The 26,247-nt window shown below is 46.8% G+C and overlaps 1 protein-coding gene across 1 annotated transcript; it reads right to left on the reverse strand.

Annotated features, from left to right (window-relative positions):
- Positions 1–401: 401 nt before the first annotated feature.
- slc6a17 (solute carrier family 6 member 17) lies at positions 402–9,797 on the reverse strand. Its single transcript, XM_084679857.1, has 11 exons — positions 9,497–9,797; positions 6,814–6,971; positions 5,865–5,991; positions 4,906–5,087; positions 3,784–3,894; positions 2,825–3,066; positions 2,399–2,591; positions 2,010–2,202; positions 1,601–1,760; positions 956–1,118; positions 402–770 (listed from the first exon to the last, which is right to left on the reverse strand). The coding sequence occupies exons 1-11, from the start codon at positions 9,795–9,797 to the stop codon at positions 402–404; spliced, it is 2,199 nt and encodes a 732-aa protein (XP_084535983.1).
- Between the last annotated feature and the right edge of the window lie 16,450 nt (positions 9,798–26,247).

The raw sequence follows: 26,247 nt of genomic DNA on the forward strand, positions 1-26,247 counted from the left end.
AAACAAGAGTCCTGCTGTACTGTACCCATGACAGATAAACAAATAACCTTAGTCTCAGAGCCGTCTACAGTCTGAACACCCTCAGGCTCACCTGCTTGCAGAGAGGACCTCGACACATCCCTTTGTCTGCAGTAGATGGCTGCAGGAAAGGAAGTCCATATTCACAACTATAAGGACTCCATTTCCCATCATCCACTTTGTCGGCGGCCCTGGTGAGCAAGGGAAGAGTGAGGGAATGGAGAACTAGGAAGATGGTCGAGGGACGTGGGTGTGGACGCTGCAGTGACAGTGGAGCTCTCTGCCTTTCACTCTCTCTTTAATTCTCTCTCTTTCTGCGTAGGGTTCGGGATGGGGGGTGGGGGTGGGAGGGGGGTTTATCTGAAAGTTCGATTGGGGAAAAATCATAGTTCAGACTCCGGAGAGGTGATATTCTGGTACCCGCTCTTGGGCCCGATGCCTGTGCCATAGTTGGTGTTGGTCATCTCATGGGTGCCGCCTGGCCCCAGGTAGGCACGGTGGGCGGGCATGGGGGAGGGCGTCTCGCTGGGGTTCTTGTTGAGGATGAAGCGAGACTCATCCACCTCCTCCAGGTTGGAGATGTCCTTCATCATGCCTTTACGGTAGGAGACGGACAGCTTGTTGGAGCCGTCCGACATGAGGTTGAAGCGCCTGGCGATGAAGACGATAGGCAGAGGCAGCATGGCTGAGATGATGAGAGCGTAGGCCATGCCCAGGGCCCAGGGAGGGTAGCTCATGAAACGCTCCGAGCCCTAGGAGGAGAAGCAGACTAGTGTGATTACCGTGAAGGCTTCCAGTGACGTGGTGACAGAGTGACGTGACTGACGAACTCCATGAATCCTGACACACACACAGACACTCTCACACACACACACACACATCCTTTACTCTACAGTTAATGTATCATGTTATGGCAGGTGGTTGCTGAGTCACTGACCAGTTCCTCCACCCAGGCGTTGTAGCCCGCGGGACTGACGGCCATCTCAATGACGGTGGCAACGATGAGCACAGAGAGGCAGGCAGGGGACACATACTTCCACATGTAGAAGTAGAACCTGTAAGGTCTGAAGCCCAGCATGTCCTCCAGGTCCTGCATGAACCTGGGAGAGGACGGAGAGACAGAGAAAGAGAGAGAGAGAGAGAGAGAGAGAGAGAGAGAGAGAGAGAGAGAGAGAGAGAGAGAGACAAAGAGACAGAGAGAGAAAGAGAGAGAAAGAGAGAGAGAGAGAGAGAGGCATGGGGAGAATCATGAGCAGGAAAGAAAGACAGAGACATGGAGGAGTGGGGAGAAACTTTTTCTGGGCGAACATGGTCAAAGACTGAATCCAAAAAGATAGGTTAACCACGACTCTAGAGTCAAGCAAGCAGAGTAAAGGTTTGTGTGGACACTTGAATTTAGTAGACACTCTTATCCAGTGCGACTTAAAGTGAGTACAGGGACATTCCCCCCCGAGGCAAGTAGGGTGAAGTGCCTTACCCAAGTACACAACGTCATTTGGCACAGCGGGGAATCAATCCTGCAACCTCCTGATTACAAGCCCAACTCCCTCACCGCTCAGCCACCTGACTCCCTAACACTGACCTCTTTGTGCCGTAGATCCAGGCCACGGAGATGTTCTCTAGAATGACCACCACAGTGAGCGGCAGGCCGGCCGAGTAGTCATCAAACATGGTGACAAAGTAGTTCCCTGAGCGCTGGACGAAGAGCAGACCCAGGAAGAAGGCCACGACACAGCAACCCACTGAGGAGAACAGGAAAACAGAACGGTTCTTTAACGCTGCACGAGGAACCTAGCGACCCTGTGTGGGAGTCCTTGCAGGGGTTCCTCTCTCAAAACAAAAGACGTCTGAAACTAAACGAATTTGCCTGACATCAAGACCACTTTCTACGCAGTACACCTGCACTCATGGCCATACAGGCTAGCAGCATTCCAACCCTTATCCTTTTTCTCCATAAATACTTTGACGGTGTCTACCCCGGCTCCCCTCACCAGTGAGGATCTCCTTGCGGATCTTGAATGCGTCGAGGATGGGCGTGGTGATACCGGTCATGGTGCCTATCATGCTGCCCAGGCCCAGGTTGATGAGCATGAAGAAGAACATGACGGACCAGAAGGGAGAGGCCGGGAAGTGGGTCATGGCCTCCGTGAAGGCAATGAAGGCCAGGCCTGTACCCTGCACTGACTGCAGACACCGAGAGAGAGGGGGAAAGATGGAGAAATACCAACTGAAAGCACACTTACAACTACTAACGAATCACCACACTACTGATTTCCATCCTGAAAGCACAGCATAGTAAACCACAACCGTAGCATCGTCCACCGGGGTCGGAAACAGCCCTGGCCAGCAGATCAGATGGACGGTGGTTTGGCCAGCTCACCTTGTTGAGCTCGTCCTCCAGCAGACAGGGGTCCAGCCCCAGCTGGCTGAAGGTATCCTCCTTCACGGTCTTGATGATGCCGTACATCTCCGTGTAGTCGGACGACGACAGCTGAGAGAAGTTGACGTGGGGAGGGATGAGCTCTCGACTCAACACGCCGGTGTTCAGGTAGCCCAGAATTTTCTCTGCATTGCTGCACACAGTCAGGGAGTGAGGGGTGGGGTATGGTATTAGGGTTAGTGTTGGAGCAGTAGCCTGGAGGAAGCACTCATGTACTTCCTACGCATACTTCCTCTTTCCAGAATGAATTCAGATGAACATTTGTGACCAAACTCTAATAGTCAAATGTCATCTAGTGTTACGACTATTCACACGACACAAAAAGCCCTACAGGCAACACTGGAGCAGTACAGAAGAGGTACTCACTCCACGACACACTTCTCATTCATGATGTTGGCCTTGAAGCCCAGCACGGCAAACACCACCAGCGTGGCCAGGATGGAGGTGACAAAGTTGATGACGGAGACCAGCGCTGCGTCGAAATGGCAGTTGTTATCTCGCTTGTTGTAGCTGGAGAAGGCGATGACCCCTCCGAAGCCCAGGCCCAGGGCGAAGAACACCTGCGTGGCCGCCTCCCTCCACACCTGCGGCTCCAGCATCTTCTCCAACTGGGGACACGAGGGGGAGGTCAGGGGAGGTCAGGGGAGGTTAGGGGAGTTCGATCAGTGTTTTTGTGGTTATAGCCTAGGAACAGTCTGTATTATTCCAGGCATAGTCTAACAATAACTACATCTCTACTATAGTTCTGTTTTAAATAATTCTGATGATATGGCAGGCAAAGGTTGTGCATAAATTGTAAATTGTGACTTATGCTATGTAGGTGCCATGTTTTTCCTTGCTATATGCTATTACTTGCTAATATACAGTGCCATATAATAAATTAAAATGTGATATATCTTTTTTATATAAATGAATGTGTTTTGCCATGTCATTTCTGCTACGTGAAGAGCTATCAGTACCCTCAGTCAACCATGAGATGGCGACAACTGCCAAGTTTTCAGTCTAATATGGGAGAAGCGCTAACCATTATAGAGCTGCAGAAATGTCTCAAACTAGGCCCAAGCACAGTAACTCTGAATCCCCATATATGGACAAACACGGTTGTGCGTCATCCAAAATGTTCACAATGTATTAAGTATCCAAACATCCATGGATAGGGATCAAACGACAGCAGAATTCTAAACATACTGCTCGGACTCCTTCCAATTTGAGACGCATCCCAGGGTCGCTCAGGCACACTCTTGATGCCGTATCGGGACATGTGTGCGTGTTGTGTTTGAGATTCAGAGATTGCTGTCGTGTTCTTGGCGGCTTGCCCCCCTCACCTTGGGGGTGAACATGTGAGCGATGCCGTCCACGGCTCCTTTGAGGAGCAGGCCGCGGACCAGGAAACAGGCCAGCACCACGTACGGAAAGAGGGAACTGAAGTACATGACCTGGGAGGGGAGGGAGTAGAGAGAGAGGGGAGGGAGGGGAGGGGAGGGGAGGGGAGGGGAGGGGAGGGGAGGGGAGGGGAGGGAGGGAGGGAGGGAGGGAGGGAGGGGAGGGAGGGAGGGAGGGAGGGAGGGAGGGAGGGAGGGAGGGAGGGAGGGAGGGAGGGAGGGAGGGAGGGAGGGAGGGAGGGAGGGAGGGAGGGAGGGAGGGAGGGAGGGAGGGAGGGAGGGAGGGAGGGAGGGAGGGAGGGAGGGAGGGAGGGAGGGAGAGAGAGATACAGGTCACACACCACTCTACCTGTGGGTTTGCGTGGTAGAGGGTCCACACCAACCATAATCCATCACAGAGACTGAGACTGACAGGCCCGAACACAACGCACTCACAATGAGGCATGGGTGCGTCTAACACGCTCAGCCCACACTCACACTAGAATAGAATGAATTGTAATGCATCTCTACTTCATTTCAAGCATCTGAAATGTGTTCCCAACGGAGGTTCTGAGAGTTCAGATTAAGAATTCATCCGACGGCATTTTGTGGATTTCTTTGGCATTACTGTTGTGTTTTTTTTAAATGTGTCAGTTCTTGGCATCTTCTTTGGTTTTTCGAATTTCCTATTCAAAAATGTGGGTTGGATGTTTTGTTGTTCTACATGACTCATTCTCTGGAAGAAGATCAGAGGACACAGTTATGGACACAGCCAACGCATATTCTCATCTTCATTGTGCGTGCTGTTAAACCATACCATATCCCTTTTTCATGCTTTTCCCTTTATAGCCAAATAATCATCCAAACTGATCAGAAAAACAGTCACAGGTTTTCGCACCACAGCTTAGACCCGGGACCCCCTGGAATGTGGTTCCACAACAGTCAAGTCTAAATAAAATGATATAAACAATAACAGCGTATATGTTTCTCTCTGCTCTGCATCCGATCATGATGTGCTGGCTTGCTCTGGATGTGTCTTCAAAGTCAACTCTCAGTCCCTGCGGCTCAGCCTGGGAGACCCCTCACCTTGCCGGATGACTGGATGCCCTTGATGACAGCCAGACAGACGATAATCCAGGCGCCCAGCAGAGACAGGACCATCCTCCAGTTGAGGCCACCGGTGTCATCGATGGAGCTGGTGATGTTGAGGGTCTGGCGGTACCAGAAGTATGTGGTGGCAGAACTCTTCTCACACTCTGGCTCCACAACTACAGAAGGGTAGAAGAACAACCAGACACAGATAGGAATACATGAATAGATTCCTAAAATCCACATTTTTATTGTATTTCAAAAGCCCACATACAGGGTTAATGGTTGACATTCTTGGCTGCTTGCTTTAGTGAAAGTGCAAAGTAAGGGCTTGTTTTGAAATAAAACCCATTAGAGCCTGCTACGTTGGTTTCAATGTGAACCCAGCACAGGGGAAGCTAATGTCAATGTGCATTGAACCCAGCATGGAAATGTTAATGCTAACATGCAGCGACCCCAGCATAGGGAAGCTAATGTTCACATGATGTACAGTGAAACTGGCTTAGGGAAGCTACAATGCTAACTCTGCTCTGTCTAAACCTGTGTGAGCCTCTGTCAGTCTGCGGAGGCTACCAGCTGCTGGGCTTTGAGTGCGTCGGCGGGATCTGGCCTCCTAACAGCCTGCCCACTCTCATCGGGCATCACGTCATGCCAGCTCTGCAGTCAGCAGAAAGCCCAGCTGCTTGCAACAAGACCGTGAAGGACTGTTTGACTTGACTGAGAAGGCGCTGCGAAGCACGAGGAGAGACGAACTGTGCAGCCTAATGAGATGCGGCTTAGTCTGACATTCAGATGCATTTGTTTACGTTGCATCTTGCTGTGTTGGACTGCAGGGTTTTGTGTATTGTGGTCTGCGCTCAACTGGCTTGAGCTAATGTGTTGTTTTCTATGCTTTCCTGGGCGGTAATGGAGTTTTGACTGTGCTGCACTGTAATTTACATGGGTTCGGCACTCACTGGCTTGGGTTCCATTTCTCCTGATTGGACATTCAGCCCAGGGCAGTGGGTACTGGAAAGACTGGAAGAAGTAGAAGATGCTCCAGCCGATGATGACGTTGTAGTAGAGACCCACAAAGCCACACACCTGCAGGCAGAATGAAAACCATGCCCCGTTCTCAGAAACACAACTGATTCGACGACACACAAACACCGACGAGCGACACAGGTAGAACGCCCCGCGGTCCTGAACGCTCCCTTCGTAATCTGGGGCTTCGCTCAGACTCACAGAGTGGGCCTGAGTCGCGGTGCGTATGAATAATTGAGGTGTGTTCTCTCGGCAGCCTGTGTTGAGGACCTATGCGGGTGTATTTATAGCTGCTGCGGCTTGCGCTTCACTGCCCCAGGCTCTGAGAACCTGCTTTTATCAGGCTCTGACTGACCGGGGGGACGGACGGACAGGAGACATCCTGGCGTTGCAGCTGCTCTCTGAGCTGACTGTGGACACCAGGCTGGGGTGTGTGTGTGTGTGTGTGTCTTCGACCACAGTTGGCTGGTGGGATGTGACAAACGATGAGGACAAGGAGCAAGGAGGAAGCGCTGGCATCCGCCTACCTTCTGCTACTAAACCGAACCCTGACCCTCACACACTGGGTACACTGATACCTATACACTGGGCATACGGATCCCTAAAACAATAGGCTTACTGGGCCTGGGGACGTGAGAGTTAGCCGGTACTGGCCTTAGAATGTTGTGTCTGGTGTCTCAGTGCAGCTGCTCATTTCAACACTGCATGGCCCCGCTATTGGTCGGACAGGAAAAGCATTTTGCTGACTTGGAATGTTACTGCCCTTCAGGCGACCAACGTCAGACAGAATGTGTGCAGTCGTCGTGGTAACGGCACAACCGAAGCCAGCCACCGAGGGCTGCCCAGGTCTGCGTGTGAAGGGCTTGGCTCACTGGGACTCACCATGAGACTGGACACGCCGATGCCCCCTAGCTGTGGGTAGACGTAGTTCCACACCCCAATGCTTCCACGCCTTATTCTCTGGCCCACCGCCAACTCCAGGAAGAAGAGAGGGATGCCGATGATGATGAGGAGGATGAAGTACGGTACCAGGTAGGCACCTGGAACACAGGGAGGGAGGGGGAGGAAGACAGGGAGGGAGGGGGAGGAAGACAGGGAGGGAGGGGGAGGAAGACAGGGAGGGAGGGGGAGGAACACAGGGAGGGGGGGGGAGGAACACAGGGAAGGAGGGGGAGGAACACAGGGAGGGAGGGGGAGGAACACAGGGAGGGAGGGGGAGGAAGACAGGGGGGAGGGGGAGAAAGACAGGGAGGGAGGGGGAGGAACACAGGGAGGGAGGAACACAGGGAGGGAGGGGGGGGGAGAACACAGGGAGGGAGGGGGAGGAACACAGGGAGGGAGGGGGAGGAAGACAGGGAGAATTACATCCCAAGAGTTAGAGGGATATCCAAATCTTATAACATTTATTTGACAGTTTTTCTATTTTATTCCTGTTCTATTCTATTCTGTTCTTTTGACTAACTCAACATTTTGGGGACCATTCACATCGTCCTTTAGTGGTCTATTTTTGTAGTTTAATGCCTGCTCTCTGTGCCTCTCTCTAATCCACTTTTGTCTAAATTGCTCCCCCCCAAGTCCCCCCTCCCCTTAGCACCCAGCAGAAGAGAGAGTGTCAGCCACCCTGGAAAAAACCTGGGATGTGAAGACCTTGTGACGCTTGGACCAGAACAAGCACCATGGTGACAAAAGACTTTCTGGGAAGGGGGAACCGGATCATACTGGTTTACCTGAAAGCAGCCCTTACCTGCTTCAGAGAGCAATTCCCCTTAGTAGTACACTGGGGAGGACTGAGGGCTGGGATCAACTCTTCAAAGAAACCCTAGCAGCTTTACAGCCATATACAAGCAATAAACTTCACACAAAATACCCCAATATTGCAGCACAAAGGAACACCATTATTTGGATTGAGGGGTTTATAATATAGGACTGAGTGCTCTAATACTATGTAGGCTTTGTTCAATGTCAAATCTGTAGGCCTTTGATTAAAAGGAAATTGCATGTCTCTTGCTGAATACACAATGGGCGGGGGGGGGGACGGACGGACGGACGGACAGAAAGACAGTCGGCTGGCTTATCATTAGAAAAGGGATTGAAACTACTGGATGAACTGTCATGGTGTCAGGTTTCAGTGAGGAAACACACACGCACAGACAAACGTTGTATTTATCTATTAGATTATACTGTATGTTATCACACATACAATTAGTATACACACAACACCCACAACAACAAACTGTCTGAAATGATGAGCATTTAATGTCCTTTCTCTGAGCCATAGCCACTCATATGTTTAACAGTATAGTGTGGAGAGAGTCAAGAGATAAATAAAGCAAGGGATGAGAGAGATAAGAAAGAGAAAGGAATAGAGACAGAGAGACAGAGAGAGAGAGAGAGAGAGAGAGAGAGAGAGAGAGAGAGAGAGAGAGAGAGAGAGAGAGAGAGAGAGAGAGAGAGAGAGAGAGAGAGAGAGAGAGAGAGAGAGAGAGAGAGAGAGAGAGAGGGAGAGAGAGAGAGAGAGAGAGAGAGAGGAGGAAGGAGGCACCAAAGCCAGACAAATGAAACTAATATGGTGTTTTTCAGTCCCTGATGCATATCCGGTGGAGCCAGAACCATATCACACTACATATCCCAATGAGGCTTTTTATGCCCGGGCAAAGCACTTATTCAGTGTTGGGCTTGTCATGGCAGAGTGATTGGATGACAGAAATATATGCAGTGAAAGAAAAACACGAGGATCACATTATTAAATGTGTTGTACTTCCAACTAAACAAGATACCTCGGTTGTGGAGGGCAGGATGATGGATAGGGTGACACGGTATATTAAGTGGTCACGGAAAAAGATGCACACATTTGCTCAGTAAGACAACTGCTTCTCTCACATCCAAGAAAAGTGCAATAATCCTTCAAGAAGCTGAACTAAACAGTACTTTTCTCACCGTCTCCATGAAATAAACAACAAAACTGCATACAAATCATTAATAATGTGTCAGCAGCTCTGTGCAGCAGGAATATACTTGGAGCATTTTCATTGTGTTGATCTTTGGATGAAGAGCGATGGTAAATGATGGGGAATAACAAGCATCTGCATGGAGAGACATTGTTCTGTCAGACCCGTCAGGTGCGAAATCACAGGTAGTTATATAGCACGTGTAAGAACAGCACGAGCTGTCCCGTGGTTTGACCCTAAAACTCTTTTAGAGAGACATGCAAAAACACACATTCCATTGACTCTCCAGACACACACAACACAACACTCTGAGACGAGACGTTGCCTCCAGTTGAAATGAAGAAGATGGGAGCTAAACAAGCATAAATCGTCACACACTCAGTCTCTGTGATGTGTTTCGGCGAGGCAGCAATCAATGGCGGCACAGTAAATAGCACAGCAATCAAATCAGCAAATGTAATTACCATTCTCAACCAAGCCCAACACATTCACTCCAGGGCCCCAGAAAGACATGAGCTGTGGTCTGTTAGCTAGGTAACTATGAAGGTATGATACTGTTCTTGTCTTTCTACACCCTTTAGTTTCAGATGTGTCTGAATAAAAGACATGTCACCCACCTCCACCGTTCTTCTGACACAGGTAGGGGAACCGCCACACGTTTCCCAGGCCCACAGAGAAGCCCACCTGGGCCAGGATGTACTCCAGCTTGTTGTTCCAGGCCGGCCTCCCCTCCTCGCCGTCCGGGTCTGGGGAGGGCAGCAGGCCCTTGCCGGGAGCGATGGCCCCTGGGCTCAGACCCATGCTCATCTGACTGCTCTTGTAATCCATAGGCTGCTCCAGAGCCAGCAGGTCCGCCACGGACTCAGTGACAGGCTCATTGCTGTGTTCGCGCTGCGTCACCTTGCTGTTCTTAGGCATGGTGTCGGGTCTGCTGGTGGTGGGGTCTTCTAATGCTCGGGGCCAGAGGAGGAGAAGGAGGCCCAAGGTGTTGAGGGTGACAGACACAGGAGAGAGCTGGGTGGATTAGCTGTGAATAGAGGTTTACAGACGGTTAGCGATCTCGCCTCGCCATAACCACACGTATACACTGTCTGAGAAGAACCAGTGCAATGGGAGGATTTAAATGAACCAGTCTAGGTTCTCATGCTGGATTTTTGAGATATTGATGTTATACTTCGAACCCAGAATCCCCAATGAAGGGATTATGCCTTATCACAGTTAACCACTCAGCAAACTAATATAGAACTGAATATGTCCCGGCCCATTCTAAAAAAGGGATGCATTGCTTGAGTTCATGAGTAGAGTAGTCTAATCTTTGTGGACACTCATTTACTTACAACTCACAAGATGAGTCCTGAGAGAGGCAGAGGCAGCCAGTCAGTGACAGATAATGAGTTTCAAAGTTGCCCCATCACACCCCTCAAAAGGTCAAAACTGCCAGTCACTGGCCAGACAAAGCCTTGAGCGTGCTGACAATCTTAATCAGGCTTCTGCAACAAATGCATTTAGAGGAAATTATTCAGTAGATTAAGCGTTTGATACATGAATAACAAGGCAGACGATTTATCAGATGTTCATTTATAAACATGGCAAGCCTGAATGTATCGTGTTTTGCACTGTGGAGAATTTAACATCAACTAAATCCAAGAATTGTGCTTATTCAGTTAACGTCGCGTAGGTCGCTCTGGATAAGAGCGTCTGCTAAAATGACTAAATGTTTATGAGTATGAAAGACATTTGATTATTTAAGGCACAATACACATTGAAATCCATTCAAGTCAGATCACGTGAGCAGCTGCTGCTAATCACAAAAAATCACAAGTGCTGTTTATCTGTCTTGTGACTGTTCTTATGAGAACAATAAACAAGTTGGCTAAGGAAATTCTGGATACGAAAAGTGACATTTTATACTTAAAAAAACTTGAGGTGTAAATTCAGCAGTAGAAAGAGCTCAGTCAGTTTACGTATCGGCATTAAGCTGAACTAGCAATGTTTCAAATGCAATGTGGACCGATCAAAGTCAGACAGGAATGCCTCGATATTAATGATCTATATGAGCTCTTGCCTTACTGTTATCAGCAGATGTGTCTGGAGAAAGTGTGAATCCCCCATATTCGCATGTTGAGAGTAACTTTGTGGAGGGTTAGTGGTGAAATCCTGTAGTCCTCTGGACTGGTCACTAGCCTTCTTCAGACTCTACTTGTTTTAGCTCACAGCTAAAAGAAAAAGAGACTGTGCTAATCCTGCACTAGTAACACAAGTGACTTAGTCTCTATTTTCTGAGGGAAACTACCTTAACACAGAACATCCATTGATAGTTTTGTGAGTGAGCATTTTATGAATGTATCACAAGCAAACACAGCATGAAATATTTGGCATTTTCCCAAAAGGAGTGAGAAAAACAAATTTGATGATACATATATATGGTTGATTAAATGTCAGACAGCAGCAAGAGAAAAGATAACCAGGAGTCAAGATGTTTTTTTTTTTATGGCAGGTCATCTTCAAAGTAAAAAACCCAAAACAATCTAGGGTGCTATTTTAGTGACTGGTGAAAGACCAGACACGTCACATGAGACAGTCAAGAAGGCTTGTTCTAAAAAACATCACAAAGCTGTGAGGGTCAGAAGACTTATAGCTGAGACCACATGTGCAGTGACTTCTTAAGAAGGTGGCCAGCCAGCCAACCAGCTACCCAGCTGGACCACCCTCAGGACTGGGCTAATAGCTGCACGCACATTGCATTCCTCAACCACAGGCATCCCTGCAGTCACGACATGCAGCAGCTCTACTGACATACCTCCCTTCCCAGCTCCCACAGCTTCTCACAAGACAATACTAGGACTCATGGGATTTCTGCTTCCTTACAGAAGCCTACACGAAAACTGAGAAGTGAGGTCAAGGATTGTGGTTGTCAACAGAGTACTTAAGCTGTAAAAATGTGGAGAGATTACTTTATTCTTGGCCTAGTTTTAAACGTATGCAAGTCAAGTTGGTCGAGTTGGTAGGCAGCTAAGTGTCCTAATTATTATTGAGCAGTGTCAGTGGGGGGTATGTCTACAGAAATAGCCCGAGTGATTTCCTCCTGAGCACCAGGAAGTGTGAGCAGGAGGAACTGAGGAGAGCAGCGCACCACAACATCCCCGATCACCAAGACAACCTGTCACTCTAGGGGACTTTCTTATCAACTGCTTCTAAGTGGTGAATGATGATATCAATGAACTGTTTTATTTCCCAGTAACACAGTCACTCATCACATCTTATTCTGAACAGATATAACAGTGATATATAGACATTTACATTTCTCACAAGGGCGAATACTGATTTAGTGGGTCTTGGAAAAAGACATTAAACTGTCAAAGGGGTCAAATCTGATGTGGACAAATATGAATCTGTGCCAATATCTATTGTGCCAATCTCTCCATGTTGGTCTAGTTGAAGCAAGCATACAGGTTACTACATATTCTGAGGAAGATATTCACTCCTGTCTAGTGAGGTTGCTAGGCAATGGCTTTCACTGCAAAATGGAAATGCCATAACTGCAGCATCAGAAGGGCTCTCTCTTAGTCTCTCATACTGGCTGATTGACATGATAGCCATTAAAGGGCTGCTACAACAGACAGTGACAAGACCTTAAATGAAAACAGACTGGTAGCCACATCAAAGACTAGTGTCTTGGCTTGTCTTTCTGGTCCAAGCAGAAAATGTGGTTTGCCAGTTCAAATTCACATTCAGTCTTCAGGCTGTTCAGAATGTTTACATAAGATAAAGTTTACGTTAAGACAAATGGTTGAAAGGAATGACTGGAATTCATAATTTAGTGTTTTAGAGGCAGCTTCTATATTTGGTTTATGAATTCGCGTGCCCATCTCACATGGTAAATCCAAGGCCCGACTGACAATCTACACCAGAGCTAATGTAGTGTCCGAAATGTGGAGGAGAAAAAATGGTGTACGTTTTAGGACGGTCCGAAGCATTAATCCTTTATAGGCTACTACAACGTAACCTTCCTTAAACCTATCACAGAACGACCAAGGTCAAATAAGTGATAACAAATACGGCGCACGCGTGGATATTTATATTGAGCGGTAGCCTATTTTAACGGTGCACTTATAACATTTCACTGAGGGATATCGACACGGGTCGGGATCAATTAATTTGAAGTCGACGCACTGATGTTCTGATCTGTAATGAGAGTCTAACTAGCTCCGAATGGTAAAGGAACGTTTTCGATATACGTAGTCTATAACCGCTAGGCAGTGGAGATAAATGAAACTATAGCAATTGACATTTGACAAATGTGTCGTATCTCACTCAGTTACAAATAAATCAATTATAATAAGTGTTAACCTACTGTGAATAACTGCATGCAAGGTGAATCCCTATGAATGCACGGTAAATTCACATTAATGCACGTGAAAATTGAAAATCCGTTTACATTAGCACGTTTACATTTATTCTTACCTTATTCGAGATGCAAGATGCCGTAGGATAAATTTCTTTATAACTTGAATAATCCCGTGTGTGTAACTATAATCAGTTTTAGCTCAAGCGCAATCTTCGAATACAGCATATCTGCGCGCACAGAGATGAAAAAATCACCGCTCCACGGAATTGACATGCGGTGAGGCGCGTAAAGTCTGACGCAGCCAGCCACTCAAAACTGCACAAACTGCAGGCATAGGCAACATTAATAGCTAAAAACATCAGCCTTAACCGATATAACAACTGAAGGTTTTATGTACATAAATATGAATATATTTTTGGCATTCACTCAAATTATAGGCCAATAATTTGGGGTTCCACGTGGTCGTTGCGGGACAATTGAACTATCCATATGATGTAAAATAACTAACTATAGTAAAGTCACGAAGCCTGACGCAGGTTGAGTCACCAGCTCTTGCTTACGTCAGTAGTGGATACTTCACCGTCTTGTACAGCATCTGCTGCAGTTTCCTTGGGGTAATAACAACACAGGTAGCCTACCAATCTCTACCACCGGAGTAGGCAATAGTGCAATTAATTAAGTCCACATCAAGTTTTTTTTTTTCATTGAGATGAAATGGCATGAAGCACATTCTAAACATAGCGAATTAGCTGCTGTTATCATACAGTTTAGGTTTTATTCTTTGTGATTTGATGCGAGTGTCTCGCAGTTTGTTTTTTACTATTGAACTGTAACTGTAATCTTACATCTGTATTAATAACAGTGAGAAACTTCTTGCAAATTGTCACATCAATCTTTCAACCTCATATAAATCTTTAACATGGCTGTGATAATAGGACACATTTTAAAAGGAACATAGCTTGTAGGATTAGTTATTTTACAGCTAAATCATACAACTCTTCTGAAAATCTGTTGACCAAATACTGTACACTATCTATACAAACAATTTCAGCGACAGATTTTACAACAGACAGTTTGTGGCAGTCATTTTTCTTGGTGACAGCAGAGATTTACGTTGTCCTTGGCTCTATTTAGTTCTGCTCTGTTGAGTATTTTTATGAAGTTTTGAATAACGTTGTCCTTCTGGGATATATTTCAGTGTGGATGACTTTTTTCTTGCATCACCCATTTGTAGAGTCATATAGAAAATACATAACATCATACAGAATGTATTTCAGAATCAGTATCAGAATTTGTTTTATTTGCCATGTAAATTCACACAAACAAGAAATTTACTGTGGCAGGAAGGTGCATACAATACACTTATACAGATCTTAAATAAAAAAGTAGAATGTTTCAAAGTATTTCGGAGCCATAAATGTATATACCGTATATACCATTATATGGTTTTCTACTAGCTCATGACCTCCTTGGAAGATAGTCTCTCCATGGTTCTCTGCAAGTAAGATAAGCCCCTTCTAGAGCTAGTGGAGACAGTCCCACTGGAACACAAGTAGACAATCCTCCTCGTATCACAAAGATGTCCACACAACTCAGTTTGGAACCCATTCATTTAGGAGTTCATGTGGTACAGAGTGGGAAATCATGCTTCATGGAGAAACGATGTGGAGATAAACGCAGGAACATGTGGACCCTGTTTACATGTTGGGGGATCCCTCCTTTGGTTAGAAAGAGACTGTGTATGCTTGGTGACAGGGATTCATCTCATCGAGCCTCAGGACTGTTGGTCTGCCTTCCCACCCACACAGAGCACATCCACCCACACAGAGCACATCCACCCACACAGAACACATCCACCCACCCACACAGAGCACATCCACCCACACAGAACACATCCACCCACCCACACAGAGCACATCCACCCACACAGAGCACATCCACCCACACAGAACACATCCACCCACCCACACAGAGCACATCCACCCACCCACACAGAGCACATCCACCCACACAGAGCACATTCACCCACACAGAGCACATCCACCCACCCACACAGAGCACATTCACCCACACACAGAGCACATCCACTCACACAGAGCACATCCACCCACCCACACAGAGCACATTCACCCACACACAGAGCACATCCACCCACACAGAGCACATCCACCCACCCACACAGAGCACATTCACCCACACACAGAGCACACCCGCCCACACAGAGCACATCCACCCACCCACACAGAGCACATTCACCCACACACAGAGCACACCCGCCCACCCACAGAGAGCACATCCACCCACACACAGAGCACACCCGCCCACACAGAGCACATCCACCCACACAGAGCACATCCACCCACCCACAGAGAGCACATTCACCCACATAGAGCACATCCACCCACCCACACAGAGCACATTCACCCACACACAGAGCACATCCACCCACACAGAGCACATCCACCCACCCACACAGAGCACATTCACCCACACACAGAGCACACCCGCCCACACAGAGCACATCCACCCACCCACACAGAGCACATTCACCCACACACAGAGCACACCCGCCCACCCACAGAGAGCACATCCACCCACACACAGAGCACACCCGCCCACACAGAGCACATCCACCCACACAGAGCACATCCACCCACACAGAGCACATCCACCCACCCACAGAGAGCACATCCACCCACACAGAGCACACCCGCCCACACAGAGCACATCCACCCACACAGAGCACATCCACCCACACAGAGCACATCCACCCACCCACAGAGAGCACATCCACCCACACAGAGCACACCCACCCACACAGAGCACATCCACCCACCCACAGAGAGCACATCCACCCACCCACACAGAGCACATCCACCCACTCACACAGAGCACATCCACCCACCCACCCACACAGAGCACATCCACCCACACAGAGCACATCCACCCACTCACACTGAGCACATCCACCCACACAGAGCACATCCACCCACCCACCCACACAGAGCACATCCACCCACCCACACAGAGCACATCCACCCACTCACACTGAGCACATCCACCCACACAGAGCACATCCACCCACCCACACAGAGCACATCCACCCACACAGAGCACATCCACCAGCATGGGGGAGCATCCTTGGTCTGCTTGGTGTGCATGTGCCCCTGTGCATCACAAGGCTGGGTGTGAACACACGCATGCGCACCAAAACGCACACCTGCACACAGACTCTCTGTTTCTCTCTCACATACACAAAACCGACACACACACACTATTTTGTATATCATCACAAAAGAACGGACATGTGCACACTTACGCACACACAAACACACACACACGGTATATGAACACAATACATTAGCGTGCACAGCCACAAACACCACACTGCCTGCTTCCATTCCCTCATGTGACTCACTTTTCCAAGGGCTGACTGCTGGGTTCAGTTGCCATGGCAACCCTAGATCATATGATAGTTACTCACTGTGAGCTTTTCCTTTTTTTCCTAAATTTTTAGCACCTCCTGGCTTTTTCCTGAATCACTGCTGTGAATGGAGTAGTGAGATGTACTGTAGGCTATATCTTGCCATTTCACAGGATATGACTAAGTATATTATTAGTATATATAAGTATATATGAGTAAAATGCCTGTGCTGTTCTGGAGCTGTGTTGCTGTATACAGCTATGATGCATGGTGGTGTTTTGTGTGTGTTTCTGTTTGTAAATGTGTGTTCGTAAGTGAGTATGTGTATGTGTGTGTGTGAGAGGGTGGTGACATGTTTTGTTCATCTCAAGCCGTTACATTAAGTAACAGGAGACAAACTGTCCTGTGATACAGTACAACAAATCTGCTGCAGTATTACTCATCCAGTACTGGCAGACAGAGTGGTGAGTGATATGCCTGTTTCTGACATGACACAATGATTTATTTGCTAATGAGCTACATGAAAATATATATAGGATAAGCGCCCCAGTAAACCTGCCAAGAAACATCAAACCTATTTAAAAATGGACTGTACTATAACCAGATTGGATATGTTTGCAGGGATTGTCATACACTTTCCCTCTGTTAAACTGGCCCATTGTCTAGATATGGACAAAGGGCCAGACTGGAGGAGAATCACCAAAGGACTACTACAGCCTGTCACCCTGATCTGTCTTGACCTTGAGGAAGATGATGCAATGCCTGTTGGCCAGTTGGTCCTTTGGAGGCAGTGTTTTATATTTCATGTGCAGTTAAAAGAGGGTTGAGAATCATAACGAGGTAATGGGGCGTTAGACTGGAGCGTAAATTTACCACGAGACACTCATTAAGATGCCCTGATTTACTGTGAGGTTGAAGGTGTTTAGGACCCACCGCATGAGAGCAATGTGATGATTCAAACCCAAGCAGAGTCTCATACTAGAGGCCTGACTTACTCTGTCATCAGGCTTACAGGTACTGATTTGATCCTTGAAATGAATATCATATGACATGTTCATATCAGGTGAACAACGATGCATCATTACACCGTGTTAAAAGGGGTTTGCTGCTGTTATTTGAAATAATTAAGTATTGTGGAGGGTGCTGATGCGTATTTGAGCTTATTTTATTACACGAGCCAGCCAGAAGAACACTCTGCCTTATCTCTGGCCCCAGAGGCTGTGGTTGCCAGGGTACAAATCAAAAAAACCATGGTAAACACCAGGTGAGTCAAACCATGTCAATGAGAGGGGTATGTTTACACAGCTGTGGCACGAGCCCGCTGAGAATGTTCCACCCCGTTCTCCCCTACCAGCCTCCAATGGTGCGGTCTTAATTCCGTCAGTCTTGACACTCACACCCCTCGGGTGCTGACGCAGAAGCTGGGGGACGATGAGAGAGTGGAGGGACGGAGGGGACAGGAGGGGAGCGTCTCCACCCACAGACTAGGCTACCTACTCCAGCACTTCTAAGAATAGACAGACAGAGATGTTGGGGTGAAACACAAACACACAGGTGCCTTGAAGACTCCCACACTCCCAGACGCCATATATCCCTCTTCTATACTCGGACAGAAGAGCAAGGATGCCCGTACTCAAAAGAAGTCGGATATGACATGTCAGGATTCTCATTCCATGTTCCATTCCCTCTGGGTTGCCAAGCAACAGACAAAGACAGTTTCCTAATGTTGTCCTCTGTTCTGCTCACTAGTCATCTGACCCAGCTGCTTTCTTGAGAAAGGCCTGATTAGCTCGGTGATAAAGGTTCCTACCTCCAATGGAGAAACCGACACAGATAAAGAAACAGACACAGGTGGGGACCAGCACAGGCAGATAGCCGCGGGCGCTATTGACATCGGTGATGAATGTGGGTTGGTGAAATCAATAACAGTGTTTTAGTAGCTCGCCCACTGTTTTGGCATGCTGCCATGGTTATGTCTGTGTTTGTACAGGCATCAGGCTGAGACAAGAAATAAGGGGTTGGTTTTGACCCTGGATGTAGACAGGAGAGCAAGGCCAGCATGGGGAATGGATATGGTTGGACATGGATGTATTGAGGCTTGGGTAGGATTTAAGTGAGGGTCAGTTCAAAGGGCGTACAGTATTGTAGTCGTGAGTGCAGTAGCCTATATCAGTAGTACGAGCCCCGTGGAAGGCCTGTGAAGTATGTAGATCATTCATCAGAGATAACACAGACCTCACAGAAGCTGTGTGTGTGTGAGAGAGATAGATTAAATATGCTAAGCTTCACAAGACCCTTTGAGAGGTAACGGTTCGTCCCTGACACCAGAACCCAAAATAGAACATGTATTATAGTCTCAGTCATTTCATCACTCAGGACTGTGGGATTTATCAGCCATTTTGTCTGCGGTCGTGATGCCAAAATCCTGACGTATGGATTATTGTCTCGTCCAGTACTCACTCCTCATCCTTCAGCCCTGACTTTTTACTGGCTCCCCTAAATCGTTGTTACATAGCATGAGTACTTTCCCCCTGAGACAAATACATCATGCTGATCAATGGATCAATAGAATAGATGCATGAGGCATGAAAATGTGACTATAATTTCTTGCCTTCTTAGTCACTGATGCAAGTTTAATATTGCAAGGTGCACCCCTAATGCCAAGTTCCTAGAAGACTGACAAACCGTCTGGGAACTGTGTTGCCGGCAGTGTGTGGGTGTGTGAGGGGGTAGGTGCAGGAGATCAGAACAGCCTTGCAGATCATTATAACACTTTGATCCCTCTGGTCAGCCTGGAACAAAGCTATGCAAATTACTCTCAATGGTACGTTCACTTTGCAATTAGTTTAGTAGGAAGTTGTAACTTATTTTTTACCTCCAGTGTTCTCTCATGCTGGTGTAATCGTATAATGTAATCCCAACGGAAACTAGAACAGGATTGCCTTTGTCATGCCCTTGGGGAGATGCAATGACTTGTGAAATGACACAAATATTGTGTTTTCTGGTGACAGTCACATCACCGTCAAATCCCCAACTGTTGCCTCAGAACACATCTTCCAACGCCTTCCTCTGTGATGTTTAAAAACACTGTCTGAAGGTCACATTCGACATTTTAGACCTGAAATGCTTCTACTGTTGTTCTCATAAGACATAGCAAGCAGCATTGAAATGAGCCAAATTCATCGCCTGGTTCTCTCCAATGGACCAGAATCCCACCAGTGGACCAGATGGCTGTTGAAGGAACCTACTGTGGCTGAGGCCAATGTACAGTACTGTAGCTCAATGACCGCTTACAGAACTCTGCCTGGGATAGTGAGCTGGCACTTTCACATTGTAACAACATGACTTACAAACAAGAAATGGGCTGCTCAAAGGAAGACAGGTTACTGACTGTATGTAGCTTCACGCACATTTTATATCTTGCTATCAGAGGGCCAAGCACCTTTTGATCACTATCTCTACATTTAGTTTTGATTTCAGATTTTGTTTTTTAAGTCGAGTGCTTAGCATTTTAAATTCAATTGCAATCACATTAACTTGTAGTAGTTTAAATTCAAATGGGGTTGTGTCCTTGCAGAGAAAACAATTAGTAATGGGCTATTGTTTGCTTTAGAAAATGAGAAGTTGACTCCAATCCTTTCGCCTGCGTGGATGCTCTCTGATCCATGGACGCTCCTGAACACACACTGTGTGTGAGGAGTGCACATGAGTAAGCTCATCAGAGCTCGACTAAGAGCCCCTGGATCGATAATGTGGCTTCAATTAAATTAAAATGTTTTAGCTATGTCAATAATTTTGGAATTTTCAGATGACTGTCAGTAGCCAGGATTTTGCTACATCAATGCCAAATGGAACACTGGCTGACCACTTTCATTGGTCAAAACTGCAATCGACTCCCATGCCCATGGTATTGTGTGTGTGTTTGTGTGTGTTTGTGTGGGTGTATTGTGTAATGATGCTTGTTAGCTCTGCCATACCTGTCTGTTATGTGCTGTTTCTGTCTCAATATCCTGGTTAACCAGCCTTGCCCTGAGCAGATGTCTGTGATAAGAACTAAGGAAATAAGGGGACATCTTATGTTCATTCAGTGCCTGTTTCAACAGTACTCTCAATAACAGGGCATGCAGGTCATGTTCCTGTATTCACTGAAGATGAATTCAGTATTCACGCATCTCTCTCTGCCTTTTCAGATTCTACAACTTACAAGCAAACTATAAGCAACTAAGCCTATTTTTGAGAAATGCATTGTGTATGCATGCTTGAAAGCACATGCGTACTTATAAGTGCAGACTCCAAAACTAGGGTGCAGGGCAGTGACTCATGCCCTCTTATTCCTTGTTCCTGTAGGCAAGACAGAGTTTGAGTTAAAATACGACAAATTGATTTATTAGATGATTCATAGATTCATGAGTTCATTCATGTGTTTGTTTATTTACAGAGGAGGTATCACAAAGCATTTCAATCTTACCTCAAGCTTAAATAAATACAATGTTTTAGGGAAAAATTACTTACAGGACCGTGATATTGCAGTGCCCTCTACTGGCAGGACACAACTGCACAAAATTAGACGAGCTCACTGTTGCTAAATGTAATCAGTAGGAAAGGAGATGGGTGTCAAGCTTATCCCCACACAAATCTGCTTTCTAAGCCTACATTCATCAAGAGGCTTTTCAACGTTATGTTTTTTCTATTTGTACGTGTGTGAATACCCATAAGCATCACATTTCTCAACTCTGTTCATCTGTTTATCAGTTTATAACTCAGGTAATCAAGCTCTGACAGCTATCTGAACAAGCTTGGTAAGAGTGGTATGATAAAATATCAGGTGTGATGAGGATGATGTATGTATGTGTTTGTATTTACAGCATATGGGAGTTAGGGGAATATTTTTCTGCGCCGTGTTTCCAAGTCAATTTTCCCTCTAGAAAGAATAAAGTTGATATCTTCTAATCTAATATGTTACAGAATACGTAAAGCAAGTTTTCTTTCACTTCACACAGAGGAGGAATAACGATGATGAATGTTGATAAGCTACACAGACTTACTGTCGATCCAGTCTGCCAGCCGATCGCGAGAATGATTACCATATCTCTAATCCTCCCTCCTCTCCCCGGGTCGCTCATCCTGCTGCTAGGCGGGGGTCTCGTGCAGATGTACGTGTCAGAGGCGGGACTTCTGCCATCTGGGTTGCAGCGGGAGCTACGGTCCACGCGCGGCCGACGTGCAAAAGTTACACTCTCACAAACACACGCGCACACGCGCACAAGCACACAAACATACGTACGAGCTGACACACACAAGCAGATAATGTAAACACGCTCAGCACTCCCGAGAGACTAGGCCTACAGCTGAGCAGATGAGGCTCCCTCCAACTCCTAACTCATCTGCACTGTTCTACATACCAGCGATGGGGTGGACACTTCCATCTTACACCCCCATGTACACTTGTTAAGAAGTGTGTATCTAAATTGTTAAGGGGTGCTACTCTCTCCCTTCCTTCCCTCCTCAAGGCCGGAAGCCATGGTGATAAATCCTAGAGAAGTTCAGACGGTTCCCAAGGCAGACCTGGCAACCAGCCAGACCCACCAGCAGACAGCTCAGTCTCCCTTCAGCCTTCTCTCTCTTCCTCTCCTCCTCTCTCTCTCTCTCTCTCTCTCTCTCTCTCTCTCTCTCTCTTTCTCTTCTCTCTCTCTCTCGGCTGATGACAAATGACCCAGACGCTTCCTCTGGCAAAGTCATTGATTATCACGGCTCTCCCTCTCTCTCCCCGTCTTCACACCCAAATGATCAGGGTTAAGGAGTTGATAAGGGCATGATGTCTCTGTTCCAGTGATGATATCACCAAGTTAGGAGCCTATATCGGCTGTAGCAATTGTGATTTGTTAATGCGGAACTGAATACCACGTTTTCATTCCTCAATAGCAAGGGTAGGAAATGATCACCTGACCTAAAGCTTTGCAATCATATTCTAAATTTCACTTTCGTTAGAGTTGCAATATTAAGTAAGCCAAAAAAGAGTAACCCGTGGCAGCCTAGACATTGAAGCGCTCTTCGAGAGTTCAAGAGAAAGAAGCATCTTTTTCATGTTAAAATCTCCCGTTGCAGACATTAAAACAGGCAACGGCCTGCCACTGCAATCATAAACAACTAGAGCTCCACATTACAGAGGAAAGTGACACGGTCGTAAAGTGCCGTGGTTCCTGGGCTTTGACATACAGTTCTGGGGTTCATAAACCCTCTGACTGGCCCTTTACTCCTAGCACCATGCCCATTAGAAGGAATGATTCCCATCGTATATTTCGGACCACTGCTCTCTTCTCAGCTATTGAAGTGGCCCCTAATAGAGAGTCCAGGGTCTCGCGCCTGACAGTGGAGAAAATAGATGATTATTATGAGAAGCTGCAGGTAATGGGCCGTATTTCACAATTGCCCTGCTGTGGCTTGGAATCAAAGCTGTTTTCTATCCAACCAGGGTTCATGTATGGGAATCATTTGACAAGCCGTACATCTCACTGCAGAGAGCTGCTACGTGCATGGTTTGCTAAGGATGTGGGATTAAACTATAGCTGACTGCACACTGACGCAAGACCAAAAAGAAAGAAAATGTTCACTTATTTTTTAAATACAGGAAAATGATCCTGAGTTCTTAAATGACAGGGAACTTAAAATGAGATGAGATCAGTGTCATAATGTTGTGCTCATGGACCTGTCATAGTAACAAAGATGTTTTTTTTGTGCAGGTTTACTGATCACCACTAGATGGTGTCACAACTTTCTACACAAAAGACATAAATTAGTGGGTGATTTATTGACCAAGCTTTTAACCGTTAAAGGGGATTAGAACATAATAAAGACTTGGGGTGATTAATGCCTAGTATAAAATAATTGGATCATTGATCATCCTGGGCAAATCAATCTTTCAAATCCAGCAATCTTTTCAAAACAGAGAATCCTTAACTGAAATGATTTCTGATTCGTAAAGTTTCCTACATTTGTCATTTTCATTGTCTTTACAGCTTTAATGTGTGAAAGGCTCCTCTGGAAACAGGAGAGACGAGAGAGAGATGCCTATAAGCAGTACAGAGATACTGGCTGATCTCTGAATTAATTCTCTCTGCATCTCCAGTTTCAGCCGGAAACTGCTGTTTGTTTTGTTGGGGGGAGCTTCAGCACTAGAAGGCCTCACTCCTAACTTAACTGTAAGCTAACTGTTACACACAAGTCTCAACTGACCATAAGTGGATCTGCAGACTTGTGGAAAGACTTTGGAAAAGTTTCAGTTAAGTAACTGGAGGTGCACAGAGGTAAAAACCTGAACACCCACAGAGTGCAGTGTCGTCGTCCAGTGTATATGAAGTACATTAAATTTACATTTAGTCATTTATTTTAGCAGACACTCTTATCCAGAGCGGCTTACAGTAAGTACAAGAACATTCCCCCGAGGCAAGTAAGGTGGAGTGCCTTGCCCAAGGACACAACATCATTTGGCATGGCGGGGAATCAAGCCATTTGACTCCCTAAGTAACAGAGATAAACTCTTTCCATGAGCATTGAGGACAGTCTCTTGATAACCTCTGTTTTAAAACCCATACAGCAGCACTAGCTACTATATTAACTTGGGTAGGATGCATAAGGCTGACTGCTCGCTGGGTTGTGCTGGAGGTCATAGGGGGAGAGGGCTGCCCTGGTGAGGTCTACATGCCCTTGCTAATATAACAATAAACACTTGTCTCCTCTCTGTACCCCCCCCCCCCCCCACAGCCCTCTACAGGGGTCGCCCTCACAAACCCTCACTTTCATTCCCACATCCTCATAACACAGCACGCAAACAGGTATCCATCCATGGCACACACGCATACGTGTAAACATTTGCATGCACACACCACTTTGGTATTGCCACTCCAAGCAAGGGAGCACAACCAACCAAGACGATATCCTGTTTACACATGGATGCTAAAAAGAAGTTTTAATAAGACTTTATTTACTCTTTGCCCACCATATGTGATGTCCCCGAGTGTTTGAAATATAAGATCAGTCACGATGGGGGAGGGGGGGGGGCACCAGCTCCCAGGACACATAATACCCTGCATGCTCCGGGGCCAGCAAGAAGAAAAAAGAGCACAATTGGATTAGATACCAAAATAGGGTCTGTGTTTGTTTTAATCAGTCTGGTGACACAGGGAGCTTTTGAAAGCACAGGGGGAGAAGAGTCTGAAAGGGAGAGAGGGTCTGCTGGGGTGAGTGGCCCCCCAGGCCAGGCCACAGAGGCCAGGGCCAGGCTGCTGGAGACAGGGCCTGAGGGGTGGTGGTCTGGGGGGCGACTGACTGGCTGGCTGGTGAGTTGGTTGGCCGACTGGGCAGCGAGAGTTCAGTGTCAGTCCTGTAAGCAGGAGTACAGTGCTTAATCATTCTCAGAGAGAGAGAGAGCGAGAGAGAGAGAGAGAGAGAGAGAGAGAGAGAGAGAGAGCGCGAGAGAAGGAGAGCGCGAGAGAGGGAGAGCGCGAGAGTGCGAGAGAGACAGAGAGACAGAGACAGATAGTATGAGATAGTATGAAATAGTATATGATGAGGGATCGTATGTGTAAATCACTATATCGCTTCTACTATGATGTTTTGCACACTACAAATAGTTCAATGAAAACAGTTCAAACCACAAAAACATACAGTAACTGGACTGATCTGTGAAAGTTGAAAGTGGTCAGCAACACTGTTTGTTTTAAATAGCATTAGGTCTAATCATATCCTTGAGAGAAGATTCTAATAAAGAAGAAAACAGATACAACACTTGAAATCCTACTCCGAGAATGTCAACTGTCTTGTCTAGGCCTGCATATCTTCTTACCAAACGTTTATCTTGTCTGAGACTTAGACTGGATGAAAAGTGAGGACAGGCAGGGATCCTAAGCTGTTTACTGAAGTGGGTGAGGTACTCTCATTCACTGCCAGAAACCATACAGATGGCTCTGACAACAAAGCATTTTCGCACAGCGCACACAACTCCAGTTTCCACGCGGTTCGATCGCTCATTGCACGGCAGAGCTTCTGCGCCATATCCATCCCATAATAACCCGTACTTTCCAACATGCAGGGGAAATGTGAGAGTAGCCATCACTCTGTTTGACTGCTGAGGTTCAGAGCTCCTCCACATTAGCTGTTTGGACAAAACCTCTGTGAGAGGCCTGTGTGGATCACTCTGGTCAGTCACGTCGGTCACAGTCGCAGTATCGCTTCCAGTTGTGTGTGTGTGTGTTACTGAAGTTTTACACCAGACATGCACTCCTGGATCTCCTTCAGCCCCTTGCGTTGGCTGGGCTAACTGTAACAGAACCCCACAGTCGGAAGTACAGATCCAGCTGCAGCGAAGTACTCATAAATTAGATTTTCTGGGCCCTGGCGAGTATATCGTCTCCGATGTATCGTGCTCAGATATGTGTGCAGACCCACGGAAACTCACTGCAGCTTCAAGACCTTTGTCACGTCGTTTAATTCACGCACCACATCTTGAACTGTAGGCCTACTACCGACTTCTACATGAGACTTGTCTGTATGTTTCAGCAGATCAATGGCGGGATCCTTTGTTTTACACATAAAGAAGG

Source organism: Hypomesus nipponensis, chromosome 18 (assembly GCF_054491055.1).
Source record: "Hypomesus nipponensis isolate SF chromosome 18, ASM5449105v1, whole genome shotgun sequence".
Taxonomy (NCBI): domain Eukaryota; kingdom Metazoa; phylum Chordata; class Actinopteri; order Osmeriformes; family Osmeridae; genus Hypomesus; species Hypomesus nipponensis.